The sequence below is a fragment of the Miniopterus natalensis genome, chromosome 6 (genome assembly GCF_054644295.1).
Source record: "Miniopterus natalensis isolate mMinNat1 chromosome 6, mMinNat1.hap1, whole genome shotgun sequence".
Classification (NCBI taxonomy): domain Eukaryota; kingdom Metazoa; phylum Chordata; class Mammalia; order Chiroptera; family Miniopteridae; genus Miniopterus; species Miniopterus natalensis.
The window spans coordinates 17,300,390-17,316,403 of record NC_142086.1 but is presented as its reverse complement, the minus strand read 5'-3'; the positions used below and the strand labels follow the sequence as shown (position 1 = coordinate 17,316,403).

At 38.6% G+C, this 16,014-nt stretch overlaps 1 protein-coding gene across 1 annotated transcript in view; it reads left to right on the top strand.

Annotated features, from left to right (window-relative positions):
- The window catches only part of GBE1 (1,4-alpha-glucan branching enzyme 1), a 258,457-nt gene extending 242,766 nt beyond the window's left edge, over positions 1-15,691 (top strand). The window contains exons 15-16 of the mRNA XM_087818102.1: positions 6,922-7,039; positions 14,930-15,691. Coding sequence (XP_087674228.1) covers positions 6,922-7,039; positions 14,930-14,986 — 175 coding nt within the window. The 3' untranslated portion in view covers positions 14,987-15,691. The remainder of the gene's footprint in view (positions 1-6,921; positions 7,040-14,929) is intronic.
- The last annotated feature ends 323 nt before the right edge of the window (positions 15,692-16,014 follow it).

The following is a 16,014-nucleotide window of genomic DNA, read 5'->3' as shown; positions in this document are numbered from 1 at the left end:
ATTAGTGTAAGTTTTAGGAAAGGTGTTTCTTTATAGCCTAAGTCAAAATTATTTTGAGTTCAAAGCATAGTGTTTTTTTAAAAAAAGAAATGTTGAATCTGCAAGATTGAAACTCATTTTGATGACAAAGTTTGTGGTTAAAAGGTGAATAAAAATCTGTCATTTTTTCTTCTGTAGTTCTAAATAATTGATGTTGCTTCATCAAATAATTGAATTTACAAGTTCTTTGGGTAATCTTTAATGACAGAGAGCAACTATTTTCAAGGCAGATTAGGCTAGAAATGTGGGCATATTTTTTCCTTACTATTCTTTGTTGAGTTATTGAGAAACAATGACATTTTTAAATTTAAGTTATTTAATCTTCTAGAACAAAGAAAAGGTCCTAATTAGGTTAGTCAAAGTATTCTGTAAAGTAGTTAGAATATATTTTCTATTTGCATAGAGAAATATGTAGCACTCAGTATTTTGTCTTGTCTTTCGGTTTGCTATTTACTGATGTGTGTCATTAAGCATGCCTAACAATAAACTAATAATTTGCATGAAAATGCATTTCAAAAGGCATAGCACTCCATTAATTAGTGTGGTAGATAATGATATTTGTTTGATCCCTTCATTCTTTGAGTTTGTTTTATTGCTATTGTGCATTGTATACTTTCTAAAAATATACAGCCAAGGAAGTAAACTTGCAGGAACTGGAGTTAATTTTTTCATGTCAAATCAGAAACCTATTAATGAAACAAGCACATCCTAGCTTATACTAGAAGTATAGTTCTGCTTTACACTTAATTAAAATGTGTGGTTGTTGTGTAAACTTTTAATGAAGACAGTCTTCATAAACTTGAACGCAATATATATCTCATGCATAAAGATACTGCTTTTACCATGGACACCAAAATTTTAATATGAACTAATAAGAGTAACCATCGCCACCACCACCAACAAAAACACATTGCCCCTTAAAGAGGTTTTGTTTGGCATTCATTTTATTTTAAAATATAGTTTGACTACATTCAATAGTAAGTTCTGTATTTATTTTTACATTACTGTCTATTTTGATTTTATTTTTAAAATATTATAGTATTGGGATATTTTAAAAACTAATATCAAGGAGAGAGAATATGCTAAATGCATATTTTCCCTTGAAAGTAACATAGTAATAGATGTCACGTTGCCATAAAATTGTTTTGAAAAAATAAAATACCAGAACTCACAGTGATAAATTTTTAAGTTATCATATATTCTAGATCACAGAAAGATGGAAATGCCTAAATATGACACACAAACACACCCCTACCTCACACTACCACAGATACACATTTGTAAAATATACAGCAACACATGACAAGTCTTTGGTACTCCTATATTTGGAAACAGATCAGAGAGAGCAAATAAATGTTATAATTTATGGCTGTTTCTGTGGCTCAGGACAATCAAGTAGGCATAATTTATCTATATTTATAAAATAAAGGGACAAATCTATTTGAAATGCTGTATAGCCATAACCTAAGTTTTTGTGGATTATAGATGGCAATAAATAAAATTCAGTTTACAAAACATAAAAAGGGAAGAATCATCCTAGAACATGTGGCACGTCCTGTGCTGGGTAGTTATTTTTAAACTGTTACAAACATAAAATTCCCCTCCCTTTTCAGCACCTGTTCTTAACTCTACCAGGTATTTGTCCACAGTTCCTTAGAATTTCATATCTAATTTTTTCTGCCTTTGATATAGATTCTCTCTCCTCAGGTTACTCAGCTCCAGAAGTTACTGCGATCATAATAGTATGGGTGGGATGATGAAGGATTCAGATCTGAAAATAACATACTAGTTCCACATATATAACCTTTGGCCTCCTGCACCCATTCAACCCAAACTCTACTCCTACCTCTCTCTGCCAGCCACCAATTTGTTCTCTGTGTACATGACCTTGGTTTCTTGTTTGTTTCTAAATATTTAAATAGCTTTAAATGATAATCCAAATGGGTAGAAATCTATTTCATCTCCTTTTGGAAAAAATCTCCATAACCACTTTCATCTTTTTTTCCCCTACTATATTTTTCCAAATTGAGTAAGATTAATATTTTGGATCAGTATTTTTTTATTCACCAATTTTTTATTCATAGATTCTCAGGTGTACTTTTTTTTTAACGTGTCTTTAATTGGGATTTATCTTACAATGATTGCCATGAAAATGATTTTTTTCTTTTTATTGGATTTATATACAAACTTCATCTTAAAACCAGCGATGTCTTAGATCTAAAGATACATGGAACTTACCAGCTTTGCCACCGTATGGTCATCTTAGTCACCAGAGAACCCCTTTCATTGTCTCTCAGTTTGAAGCCTCAGGGATTACCTTGTAATAAATGTTCTTAGCTTCATCAGCGGGAGTGAAGTGAGTTTAGTGCAGAATGATATAAATGATAGTACTTCTTACATCAAAATCCTTACACTTTGAACAGACACTTTATCAAGTGGCTGAGCAAACACAGCAGCTTTTGAAGTATTTGAAGAGCCATTGAATTTGAGAGTCTTCATGCTTTCACTGCTCTTTACTCTTATTAGTGCAGGTCTTCAGAACATGGCTCTTCCTTGGTTCAGATTTAAGGATGTAGATTATAAAATAACGCTTAAAACGTCTTACCTACTTCAACCTGTTGATAGATATATCAAATACTTAGGAAGTTCTTGAATTTAAAATAAGAAGAAATCATAATATTTTAAAATGACGTTCAAATGGATGGGGACCTATTTGCTCTCCTTTTAAAAAAAAATCTCCATGATAATTCTCTCATTCTTTTCCTACTCTATTTTACCAAATTGAGCAAGGTAAATTTTTGGTTCAATATTTTGTACTCAGCAATAAAATGATTAAATGAGCCTAATGAACAAGAAATGATCTGGAGCAAATACAGTAAACTTCATAGACAGACTCCATAGGAATGTGAAGGATTCGTTCTTTAATGCCAATCTTTTAAATATCATTTGATTAATCATTTAGATGAGTATCACTTTATCTGCTTTTCTTATTTTTATTACCGTGTCATGTTCATTCTGGCCTCTTTATTCTTAGATCTTAACTCTAGGATTAAACAAGAAACTTCCTATGAAAACACTGATTCTCAGCATAAAACAGGTTCTCTCTTGTAGAGAGTAGGGTAGTCAGGTCTACATTTGACTTGGGTGTATGTACCAGCTTGGCCACTAAACTGGTTGTGTATCTTTGGACACAGAAATTCCCTTTTTCCACTTCGGTTTTCCCAAATTGAGCATCAGTTTCCTTACCACCTGAGTACAGTCAGTTGTACATCTAAAATCTCACCGATGTATCTGTGTCTCTCCACTTGCACTATCTGAGTTTAGCCATATTACTATCCGTTGACCATGGTTAGACTCCGGACTGGTTTCTCTGCCTTAGTATTTCCCTTGTCTGTTCTATTCTACCCCTGACCTCCAGGTTAATTTTCTTGGTTGTCATAACCTTTCTCACAAATCTTCAACATTGTCACACTTAATTACCAAAGTAAATCTTAACTGCCCAGCCCAACCTTCAAAACTTTTTTATATACAGACTATCAATCCTACCTTTTCCCTTGGTTCTTCCTCTCACTGAATATTGCTTCCTGCTTTATTTATAGACATTCTTGCATGTTTCATCTCTCCTTATAGGCTGTAAGTTGCATGTAAACTAAAGCCATGTCTAAGTCATTTTTTAAAAATCACGCAGAGTGCCTTCCTTACACATTGTGTTATTTAGTAAGTGAAGGGGGAGTAAAGATAGTTTCTTCTACTTTACTGTGATATTAAAAAGTTATGTAATTTTAGCTCTCTTGATGAATCAGAATTGTCATCCCGAATATCCGTTTCAGAGGTGTGCTCAGAACCTGTGATGAGAGGCGCTCCGCTAGGTATAGGGAGGCAGTGTGAGCAAAAGGGCATGTTGAGGAGTCCTGCTAAATTTATTCTGTCTACTCTGGACTTGGAAACCATATAAAGGAGCTAGTGTAAATAAGTGTGAATTAGTTCCCAGTTACATTTTCAGAGAGATTTTTTTTAGCGGAAGACAGGGGTCTAAAGGGGTTTTGGTGCTGTGTGGGTCCCATGTCGTGTGTGTGTGCGTGTGTGTGCCCGGGTGCTCTCACCACACATACTGTTAAGGGGGAGTGACGGGCTGCCTGAGGGAGAGAACAGGAACAGAATATCCAGTTGCTCAAATTGCCTATTTAAAAATTTTGTTTTAAGCAGTGTCCCTGAAAGATGGGGTTTTCCTGATACTTGAATGATATGTGGTAGTAATTTATAATTATAAGGCTCTTTCACAGTCACTACTTTTAGTTAGTGTTTTAAATCATTGGACTTTCTGGAGTTTAAGGGTTGCATTTTCTAAAGGAAGTTATTCTGTTCCTAGGTAATATAGATAGAGGGCTGGGTATTTCCAGAAGTGGCCACACACAGCAGAATTTCTCCTTCAAATTATAGATCAGAGAAATAGGTCTAAACTGATGTTTTAAAACTTGCATTATGGGTTTTGTAAGCTTTTCCTTTATGGCTACAAATTATATATATTAAGTGAATAGACTCTAACCATTTTAAGTATGATGATCCCTTTCAATGTCAAAAAGAAATGGATCCTTATATAACAATTGTTCTGAAAGAACAGTTTCTCACTCCTTGATTGAGAGACTTTATAGGCAAAAACTTACTATAAATTCTGTCTTTTTAATGAATCTATATTTTATTAATAAAAAAAAAGTACATTATTTGAAATATAGTACCAAGTGTATTAATGGCATAATTTAGCCTTCAGACAATTCCTAATGCTCGTGGAGATTCCCACTCCCTTATCATAACATAGTCCCCAATTCAGTGAGGTCCTTATAATAACACAACTACCAGTGATTGTCATCAAAAGGTTGGGATCCACTGCTTTTGATGATACACTGGCTTTCTTGAGACACTGCTACCAATAATCTGTGATGTTAACCAGTAATGGTTATATTTTTGCTTTTTGAAGATTTATGTAAGTATTTAATTAACTAGGATGAAGAACAAAAGCTAAACTTGTTTTAATAGTTCCTTTCATTCCACAATGCTTCATTTATTTACTGTGTTTCCAGTTACTTATTTTCACCATCTGTATTTTACCACTAAACAAATTGGTGTGTTCAATTATTTCCAGCTATATTTAGTGACTAGAATGTGCCTGTGCCCAGTAGTCATCTTTTGAATCTCAGTCTTTTTCCCCTCTCTCCACCCTCCTCTCTTCTCTCTTAGTTTCTCTATCTTTTAAACACACTAATGTGGTTGATTATCAGTTTGAATTTGAATCAGAGTAGGCTGACCTGGACTGACTGAACTGGAGCCACCACACCCAGCTAAAGTGCCTCTTAAGTAGGTCCCTCTGAATCTCCCACCCAGACAGGGTTCCCTAAGGCATGAAAACTATGGCCATTGTTTGTTACCTACGTGTACTTTGAATGGGATAATTTTTGCTGTAATAAAAAGATGCAAAGATTTGTATACTAGAAAAAAGAAAACACAAAATACTTAAACCTATCTGTATCCCTCCTTAGGCTAAAGAAATTTAAGATTTCTCAGCATGGGTAGACCTGGAGAGTACTGGTATTATGCTAAGGGAAATAAGCCAGTCAGAGAAAGGCAAGTACCATATGATTTCACTTGTATGTGGAATCTAAGGGACAAAATAAACCAACCAACAAAATAAAAACAGACTCATAGATACGGAGAAAAGACTGACAGATGTCAGAGTGGAGGGATGTTGTGGGGCTGGGTGAAAAAAGGTGACAGGATTAAGCAAAACAAAACAAAAACCAACTCACAGACACAATAGCATGGTGATTACCAGAAGGAAAGGGTGGGGGGAGGTAGAAGGGGGAATAAATGGTGATGGGAGGAGACTTGACTTTGGGTGGTGAACACACAGTACAATACACAGATGATGTATTATAGAATTGTACACTTGAAACCTATAAATTATTAACCAGTGTCACCCCAACATGCTCAATTAACAAAAAGAAATTTAAGATTTCTAAGTACCTCTTATATTTTCTTGTGGAGTTTTGTATCAAAGTACCAAGTCTAGATAATAATGAGCATAATAAATTTGAACATGACCATAGCTTTTCCTTTATTGTAAATAGGATAATGCTAACATGTCTGATAACTCAGTGAAGAATCAGTTGTTAAATTGTGGCAAGATCACGGTTGCAACCTGAGTCTTCCTGTGGCATGATGGGTAGTATTTTACATGACCCTGTGTGTTAATAGCGTGATGCCTGTGACCACTGGGAGGAGAAGCCTGCTTGGCCTGCACTCTTCAGGCCACACATGGACACTTGGTTCACTGCTGTGCTCCTCTCTTTGATAACCGGGATCTAGAAAACTGGATGGGATTCAGAGATGGGGAAGGAATAAAAAGTATCACATGAGGAATGATCCAGGCTTCTGAGGTTATATTTAATACGTAGTTACTAACATATGTAGAGAACACATGGATATTACATAACTATTATTAAATATTTGAAGGTTATTGTATTTTGAATTTACTCCTTATGTATTTTCCGGGTAGAAATAATCCCAAGCAGTCAAACTGCTGTTCACAGTGGAGAGTTTCTGACCTGTGAAATGGGCTGCATTAAGAGAGATGCAAACTCCCCATGAGTGGCACACTCAGGCCCGGGCTGGATGGTCAGGAGAGGAGCCGCGGTAGAGGGATAACCGGGATCCCACCAGGCTGTGGACTGGGCACCTCCCTACGAAGCCCCTTCCAAACACGAGAATCTCTGAAATCCTACAAGAGTGAGGAGCCCACGTTAGGGTTTCACGGTGTTGCTGTCCGAGGACATAGTTGACAGTGTCTCACTCAACTCCTGAACCAGTCTGATTCCTTAAGCACTGTACGTTCAAGATTGTGCTCGACTCAGATGTGGCCGAGTATGGAGGACACCAGAGGTTGGACCACAGCACCGATTTCTTCTCCGAGGCTTTTGCACACAATGGGCGTCCCCATTCTCTCTTGGTAAGTAAGGTTTTTAAGATACTTTCCTTGCATTCAAATTTAATACTTTGTTTTTAAAGTGATGTCTTTGTCCAAAGAGAGAACTTTTCAACAAGTAAGGAGCATGCAGAAATGTGGGGGCGAGGGGAATAGAAAGGGTAACCGTGCTGAAAACCAGACGCCGTGTGTGATCCTCGACTGGGTTGGGTTTTGGAAAACTTATGGGAAGGGGCATTTGGTGGACAATTGGGGATGCTTAAATTTAATAGGATTAAAAATTATTTCTCAAAAAATAAGAAGAAAGCGTTTTAAAATGTTTTCTATCATGAACATTTCTATTTTTAATGCCACAATTTACTTCCCTTCTGTTCTTGCTTTCTCTATATTATTAAGCAGCTTTCTACATTATTGACTGTCTAATGTAGTTTAATTTAAAACAGCTTAAAAGAATCAATAAAAAATATCTTTTTTTTTTTCTTTCATGTCAGTTGAAGACTGAATTCATTCTAGTTATAGAATTCTCTGGTTTCTTCATATTACTGAGGAAAGCATTAAATTATATAACTAATTTTCACTCTGTGTTATTAATATAAATGAAAGGATATTGCTTCAAACTACTCGGTTTAAGTTCTTTTTCAAATTTAGAGTTTAGAAACTCTCCAGACTTGAAAGAATTTTCCTTTTGGCCAGATAATAAGCTCAAGTCCACATCTCCCGGCTCTACAGCTTTCCTTTTCCTGACCTTCTCTCTCTCTCTCTCTCATCCTGCCCCTCTTTCATTTCTTTGTCTCAGATCTGCATTTTTTCCCACCATGGGAGGTCTTGGATTAAGATTTGTTTTCATGAAGCCAGGATATATCTAACAAATATATAGATAGCTTCATTATAGCTGTTAAATTCTTTCATTTTTCAAAAGTTTAGGTGTAAGTCGAGCAGGAGAATCTGTGGGACCCCTGGCTCCCTCACTTTTATACTATATTCCCACCTCTTAAAGGGATGCCAGCAGCTGACTCCGTAAACCACCTTGTTATATACAGAATTGATGTGCCAAAGACAGTGGCATGAAATAAGTGAAAAGAGCAAGATTCAGTTGGTGATTATAGGCTCTGAAGAAAGTGCTGTGGCCACAGGAGACTTAGGTGTTACCCTGAGTGTGTGTGTACGCATATGGGTGGTGGTGGTGATACTGATGTATCCTTAGATATAAGTATAGGCCCCTCTGCATTTTTAAGGGGGAGCATTCAGAGGTGCTATCGGATTCTTTCCTCAAAGAGTGGTTGCTGTAGTTTGTGAGAATGTTCAGCTCTTCCATGTAAACAAAGATTGACAGAAATAGTTGCTGAAATGAACAAGCAGACTATCTTAAAGCTCTGAAGTAACCAGAGTTAGACACCCCGCGGGGTTAGGGAAGATGACTGTGCTGGTAAAGAGGAGTCACACAGGAGCAGCAACGGTTGTGGTGAAGCTGAACTTGAACCAGTTCAACCAGACAGAAAGGAGAAAGATTCGGACAGCAAAATTTTATGTAATAAAATTCTTATTCTACACCAGAGAAGGTCAGGGCAGAGAACCTAGGATGAAGCCCCCAGTCTGCCATTTACTGGCCGTGAGAACCTGAGTATTTTAACTTCCTTGTGCCTCAGTTTCCCTCATCTGTACAATGAGGATTAGTAAGAGTATTCTCCCTGCAGCAAGAGGTTCAGTAGCAAGGCCAAGCTTTCTGGAAACTGCAAAATGTTATTGCACATGTATTTTAAAGTTACTGTTATCCTGGCTATTCAGTCATTTGTAGGTATTTTAAGCTTGTCAAGACAACTCAGTGCCTTGAAGACATGCAATTAAGAAGACCTCTCAGTTTGGGGGAAATTATAACCTTAAGTGAGGGCTCTGTGTGTGGGCACAAACTGTCTTGGTGTCCTCTCATTTCTGTATGAGCAAAGGTATTCTGTCATAATTAAAACAAGCCAGCCAGCCAGTGGCAGGAGCAGCCAGGAGATTACTTTTCAAGCGCTAATTGCATTGATCTTGCAAGTCTGAAACGTGCAGTTCTGAATTAGCAGGTGGACTGGAGAATACACATGCGTCCCAATAGCAGGTGGAGGCAAACGGCATGGCAGGCGCCCGGCAAGCAGAGCAGAGGGGGCGCGGCCACTGCCTGTGACAGGATTCTGATCCCATCGGCCTGAAAGGTAAAGCTGAGCTGTGTCTTCCTGGCCGCAGCAGCCGCAGCGTCGTTTTCCAGGGCTACAGGTGCTTCAGGAATGACATTTAAATGAGTTTGTAGGCTCCAGATGCAGCGAGCACTAGTTTTAATGTTGGAATAAGGGAGCCCGAATAGACCAGAAAGTCCAATGAAACAGGTTCCTTCTGCCCGGCTGGCGTGGCTCAGCGGTTGAGCACTGACCTGGGATCCAGGAGATCGCGGTTGGGTTCCCCGTCAGGACACAAGCGGGGGTTGCGGGCTCGATCCCCAGCAGGGGCGTGCAGGAGGCAGCCGATCAATGACTCTGATCATTGATGCTTCTATTTCTCTCCCTCTCCCTTCCTGTCTCTGAAATCAGTAAAGATATATTTAAAAAAAAACAAAACAAAAACAGATTCCTTCTTGCCAGACTTATCCTTCAACGAGCCAGAGAAAAATTGCATTAAAAAACACGCCTGTTATAAGAATGCCTCATTCTAATGGGACTCTGCCAAACTGATTCGTGTGTTCTGGGGTCCGGTCGGGTTTCGTGACCAGACCAGCAGTGCTGTAGGGGTCTGGTCATCACCAGGGGGGCTCACTTGTGCCCCCCACAGGCCTAGAGTAACGGGGAAGGGAGTGAAACTATAACTTACCCCTTTTTCATGAGAGTTCTGCCCATCATAACTCGTGCACAGTATTGGCTGAAGCTTAATTAATAAGCTCGGTCGTCGTAGGGGTCTGCTGAGGAAGTGTGAAATTTGTTTTCAAAGACAGCAGCAGGCCGGGCGGGAGGAGCCTTGAAACAGCCGCACCTGCAGCCGCACCTGCTGCGCCGGGCGCCTCTGCGCGTGCGCTGTGCTGGACACCGAAGCCGAGGAGCGAGTCCTGTGGCTCAACCGCGTCAGCGGCTCCCAAATGCCAGGCGGCCCCCAGAGCTGCTCCTTTCTGCCGCGCAGGCCCTTTTCAGAAAGTCCGTTTTAGCATAACCATTTCTTTACATTTTGGTTCTTGATACAGAAACTTCGATATCAGTTCACGGGGGGGGGGGGGGGGGGGCTTCTTTCTCTGCTCTGGTTCATAGATTGAAATTTCATGACACAAAAGGAAGAACAGAGATTATTGAACCTGAAATGGAATGAATTAGATTTCCTTTACAGTAACTCAACCCCAACGGTGAAAAGCGAATAGAACAATAGTTTTAGCATTTATTATTTTCCCAGGTAGGCTCCTTATCAGTAAGAAGTAGATCTGTGTATAGAAGTCCTCCCTTAATCCCAAGCGATAAAGTCCAAGACCCCCAGTGGATGCCTGAAACCACAGATACTACCACATATACTATGTTTTTTCCTACACATACCGACCTCTGACAAGTTTAATTTATAAATTTGGCATAGTAAGAGAGTAACAACAATTTATAATAAAGTAGAACAGTTGTAACAGCATACTATATTAATAAAAGCTATGTGAATGCTGTCTCTCTCAAAGCATCTTACTGCTCTGTACTCACCTTTTCACTTAAAGGGAGCCCGTCACTGCTTCTCTTGGGCCTCTCCCAACTGCCCGCATCGCTCCTCTTGCACCTAAGGGTCATTATCAAGCATAAGGGACTTGAACACAAGCACTGTGATACTGCAACAGTCAGGTGCTAACCAGGACAGCCGAGTGACCCTTGGGCAGGTAGTATGTGCAGCTGGAGATGCTGGACAAAGGTCGATTCACAGGGGGCCAGGTTGAGAGGGCGGGAGATTTCATCACGGCTCTCAGAATGGTGTTCACTTTAAAACCTAGGAATTGTTTAGTTCTGGAATTTTCAATTTAATCCTTTTGGACCACAGTTGACTGCTGGTAACTGAAATTGTGGAAAGCAAAACCATGGGTAAGGGGGGGACTACTGTATTCCCATTCTAAATTTGAGGGTTCAAAAGTAGACTTTTGGCTTAAGTATGGGGGTTGGCATAGAGGTATCTTTTTTATTGTCCCTCAGCTGTAAGCATTGAAAAGACAACTTAGCAGTTGGGAAATGTCCTTTACTCTCTCCAAAATTATGAAAATGTTTAATTTTCAGACAAAAAAAATCAAACTTCTTAAAGTTTACTCTTTTTACTATTTCTAACCTAGATAAGATACAATATATTTCTGTATAGAAAGAGTTAGTGCATCACTTCTCAGTTAATCCTCATACAAAATAATGCATTAGAATAAGATTTTTTTCTTAGAGCATATTTTATGAATTAAAGCATGTTCATGAAAATTAAAATTATTTTATCTGTCACTCATATTTTTCAAAATAATTTGTAATATTTTTTATAACAAATGTATATATGTAGACTGTTGTAGATCTAATGACCTTTTCATTAAATGATCACCCTTCAATTATGTGCTTATGGTAAATTTAACAATTTCTAAGAACATTTTAAAATTAGACTTTAAATTATTTTTTACTTGAAGTTATCATTAAATATTCTGTTTTCAAACTTGTCACACCTGTTTTCAAAAATTGTGCAATTCATTTTTGCAACTTAATTATAATCCTAGAAGAATATACTACTTTTCCTGTATGACATAGTATAGTAGATTATTATGTGATCAGTTATTTTTTTAGCTGTACTAATGGTTGGCATAGTGATTAAGTCATTAAGGTAGTCAAAATAACTAGACTAACTTGCATTTTGACTCTCTAAATAAAGGAATTGTATGATACTGTGGCGTTCTTGTTTCTCATGAAGAGTAGACTATAAATATAGCTGGAAAAAGGTGAAATTCATGGCCATACATTACATCATCTCATGTTCTTAATGTGATCCTAGCTACAAGGTGTTTAGGACTTACTGGCTAGTAAATGGGCAGAGTATATTTGTTTATCAGCATATATCATCTCTGGCTTACACACTAAATGGTTTTCATATACATGTACTTAAATATAAATAGTTTATATGTAAATATACTTAAACATTTATGTTTAAATCTTAAAGTGTGTCCATATTTTTTCTATTGCTGTATGAATCAAAACTATTTTTAGAATTAAAATTATAAAATGAGAATTATAAAGCCAATGCTTAGCACTGAATTATAGAGCCCCCAAACTGTCCATGTCTGTAGTTGTCTCATCATGAGGCTCAGCTCTGATTATCTTAAGTCCTGAAGTATAATTGGCAGTCATTTCCTATCCACTAAGAAAACTGATTGCATACTCAGAACCCTAATAAAGAAAACTCAAGATTCCATATATAGCCAGAGTTACGAAAAACCACTTGCTTGGGGAAATTCTTTCCTGTTGCTTATACTGCAAGGGCTCTAGAGCAACATAGACACATGCTGGTCATCAACACTACAGTGAAAAAAACGCTATAATTACACAGTGTTCTCCTTAATGATATTACACAATTATCAGCAGAAGGTTTTTGAGCAGATAGTAGTAAGAGGTCTCTAAGTGTGACTGGAATTGGCAGCATAAAGCTCCTTCCATAAAATGACCAGTGTCATTTAGTGAGAGTTCTTGGAGCATTTTTTTAAACCATTAAATGCCGAAATCAGAAACACTCACTTGCATATATTGCAAACCTGGAACTTAGGTCATCCCTTTGTTTTACTTTTAAATTTGGGCCAGCCAGTGTACCAAAAAGTAACAGAGTAAGGTTGTTTCTAGATTATCAGTTTATAATTATCATTTAATATTATTGAATCCCTATCAGGTTATGAATAAAACAGATACCAAAACTGGATAGATAGGGTCCAAATAGGAGGCTGAGGTGACCTGTCCCCATACATCCCTCGGCCACACACCGAGCGGGGGCCTGTCATCATTTGTCCTGGGCCTGATGTGTGCATTTCACTGCATCTTCTTCAGGAAACTTGCACTTATCACAATCTTTTGTCTGCATATTGGGCCACATAATAATCAGCAACATGTTTCTAATGTAAAAGGGAGCTGAAATTCTTTTGTTCACTTCCAGTGCTATTGAGAAATTTCGATTGGTCTTCCGTTTTAGGATGCTCGCAACAAAACAGTTGAGAACCATTCTGACTATAACCTGCTGTCCCACTAATTAGTTACACCTAATTGCTCTGATTCCCCAAACTAAACCTAGGGTAGAGTTCACATGTGGCAGCCTCCTTTGGAAGGACAGGACACTCTTTTGATTCAGGCCTGTTTTGGTAAGACTTGGTAGGGAATTGGGTGAATCTGACTATTGGTTTCTTTTATTTCTCCTACTTTGCTTTGCTCTGCATGTTGCTTTAATCTGAAAATATTGAATGGAAGGCATTGCATTAGTAATTAAGTTGTGATGTGGTTTAAAAGCTATAGGACATTAAAAACAATGTGTAAATGTTAGGGAAACAGATTGTGGCATAAAGATACATGGTTTCTCCTCAATTAATGATTGCAAGGCTATGATATTTATCTTTTGAAAGCCCTGGATTGCAAACCTGACTGTGAGACATTGAGCTACCCAGTGACTCCGCATTTATGACATTTTTCTCAGATGATGATGCTCATTCCCTAAATCATGTTATTTTTAATTGAATATGAGAAAAACTCTTCTCTAGTTATTAAATTCACATTATACATTTCTCAGAATGCTATCACTTTAAAACTGCTTTCATCAAAACTAACCAACTGTATTGGTTTATTTGATGTTTTTAAAGAGCTGTAAGAGTCCTTTATCTGGGAAAACCTTAAGGGGAAACATCGTGTTCATTTGCAGAGCTGAGGTGCATGAGACATACAATGCACTATTGATCTCACTGTTATTTATTCCCTTACTCAGCACTCCTTTTCCCACCCAGTCATCGCTGGCGCCCACTCAGAGGAGAGTGGAGACATGTGGCCTCTGCCCTCCTAAAGCTCAGGGTCTGGGGGGGAGAAGAAACTGATCATGAACTTGAAAAAAAAATCACAAGCTGTGTTAAGTGCTCAGAAAGAAACAAAAATGGTGCTGTGATAGAAAATGAAATGGAAACACCGTCATATCTAGTGTTATCAAGAAACACCTCTCCGTGGAGCTGGGGAATTTCAAGAAATTCCAGGCGATAAAGCAGCAGTAGGTTACAGGGCGTGGTGAGCACAGGACACAGCATGGCCGAGACTGGGGTGTGAGGTGCTTCAGGACCCTAGAGGCCCCTGTGGCTGGAGGTGGTGAGCGAGGAAGGGAAGAGACAAGTGGGGCAGAGCCTCGGTGAGGGATGCACTTAGGCAAAAGGAGCTGCTGCGTCAGAACCCTGCGGGCCTGGAGAGGATGGGTTTTGTATTTTAAGTTCAGTCGCAAGCCTTTTGATCCTCTTAAAATACACTTAGGATCCCTTATATTTTAAGTTTTTGTTCTTAAAATGTGATAGAAAATAAAGACAAGATGACAACTATCTTGTGTTAAGCCGTGTTCTGCATCTTGCATTTATTCACCTGAAAACACTAACACTGTGACAGGTAGGACAGCCTTCCTTTCCCACCTCTCGGTGCGGACACAGCAGTGAGGTCCCTTTGCAGCCCTGGTGTCCGGAATATCGGTGTTTGTAAAGCGAATGGAGCCCTCCAGTGGCGACTGCTTTAAATGAGTCTCACGGCGCCGCCGGGACGGTTGGGAGGTGGGGGAACCGTCTCCTCCCGGCCAGTAGAGTTGTGAAGGCAGCTGTGGCCTCAGGCAGACGCGAGCGGGCACCCACCCCTCTGCGGAGCGACCTCACGGCCGGCCTCATGCAGCCGCACTGACCTGCTGTGTTGCCCGTAGGTGTACATTCCAAGCCGAGTGGCCCTCATCCTGCAGAACGTGGACCTGCCCAACTGAAGAGCTGGGACGTCGCTCCCGCAGGGAAGGATGTGTGTGCCGTTTTCCTGCTCTCACTGTCGCACAGCTCACAACGTGGAAGCTCTTCAAAATGCAGTGTCTCGGCAAACGTCAGATGTCTGAAGTTCAGTATTGGTTTTTGCAGATGAATGCCAGACTTTTCTTTAAGAAGTAGAGGGGAATATTTCTGAAGTGTCAGGGGTCTTAGACGGTATTTTCCAGATATCTAAGCCGCTAGAATTCTCAAATGAAGAATTACATATAATGTCTTTGAACAGCATTGCTTTCCTGGCCAATTATTTGCTGCTTCTAAATCTGAATTTGAATCATGTGTCACATACGATTTCTGTTGAATGTATCTGGTATTTTTTTAAGGTGGATATTTGGAGGCTTTATTTGTTCTAATATCCCATGGTCTGACTTAAGAGGTACTAAGATTGTTACTATGCTTTTTTCAAGCTACCTTTAGAAATAATGTAATAAATGTGTAGCTATAATATAAAATTAAGAATTGAATTATAGATAATATAAAAGTCATTATCTATGAACTCATCCATGACTCATTTTGTATAAGTTCTTTCTATTTTGTGATCTCTTGCTCACTTAGTATCTTGGTCGATGCTGATATCTCAGTCTTTCTGAAGGCCTGTAATGTTTCAGAAAAATGTCTTTTACTTTCAATAAATAAAAATAATTGCAAAATTGCCTTTGCTAGTGTTTATTTTGCTGCACTATTGTGGGGATTGATTTAGAATGAATATTAAAATGCCTATCTCAATTCTGAAACCTTCCCCCCATATATGCACATCATGGGGGCTCATAGTATTTTTTTCTTTAGGTACTATTTTGTAACTTGAAATTATATTAACCAACTCACATATCTAAGCTACTCTCTAGCAGTAAACCTGAGCATTTTGAGAAGCTGAATTAACTACCTCAACTCAGTGGATACTCAATCATGAAATTACCCCTCAGGTTATGAAACAGTAGGCCATAGGTCTAAAATCATCGATAGGTAATTCATTCAT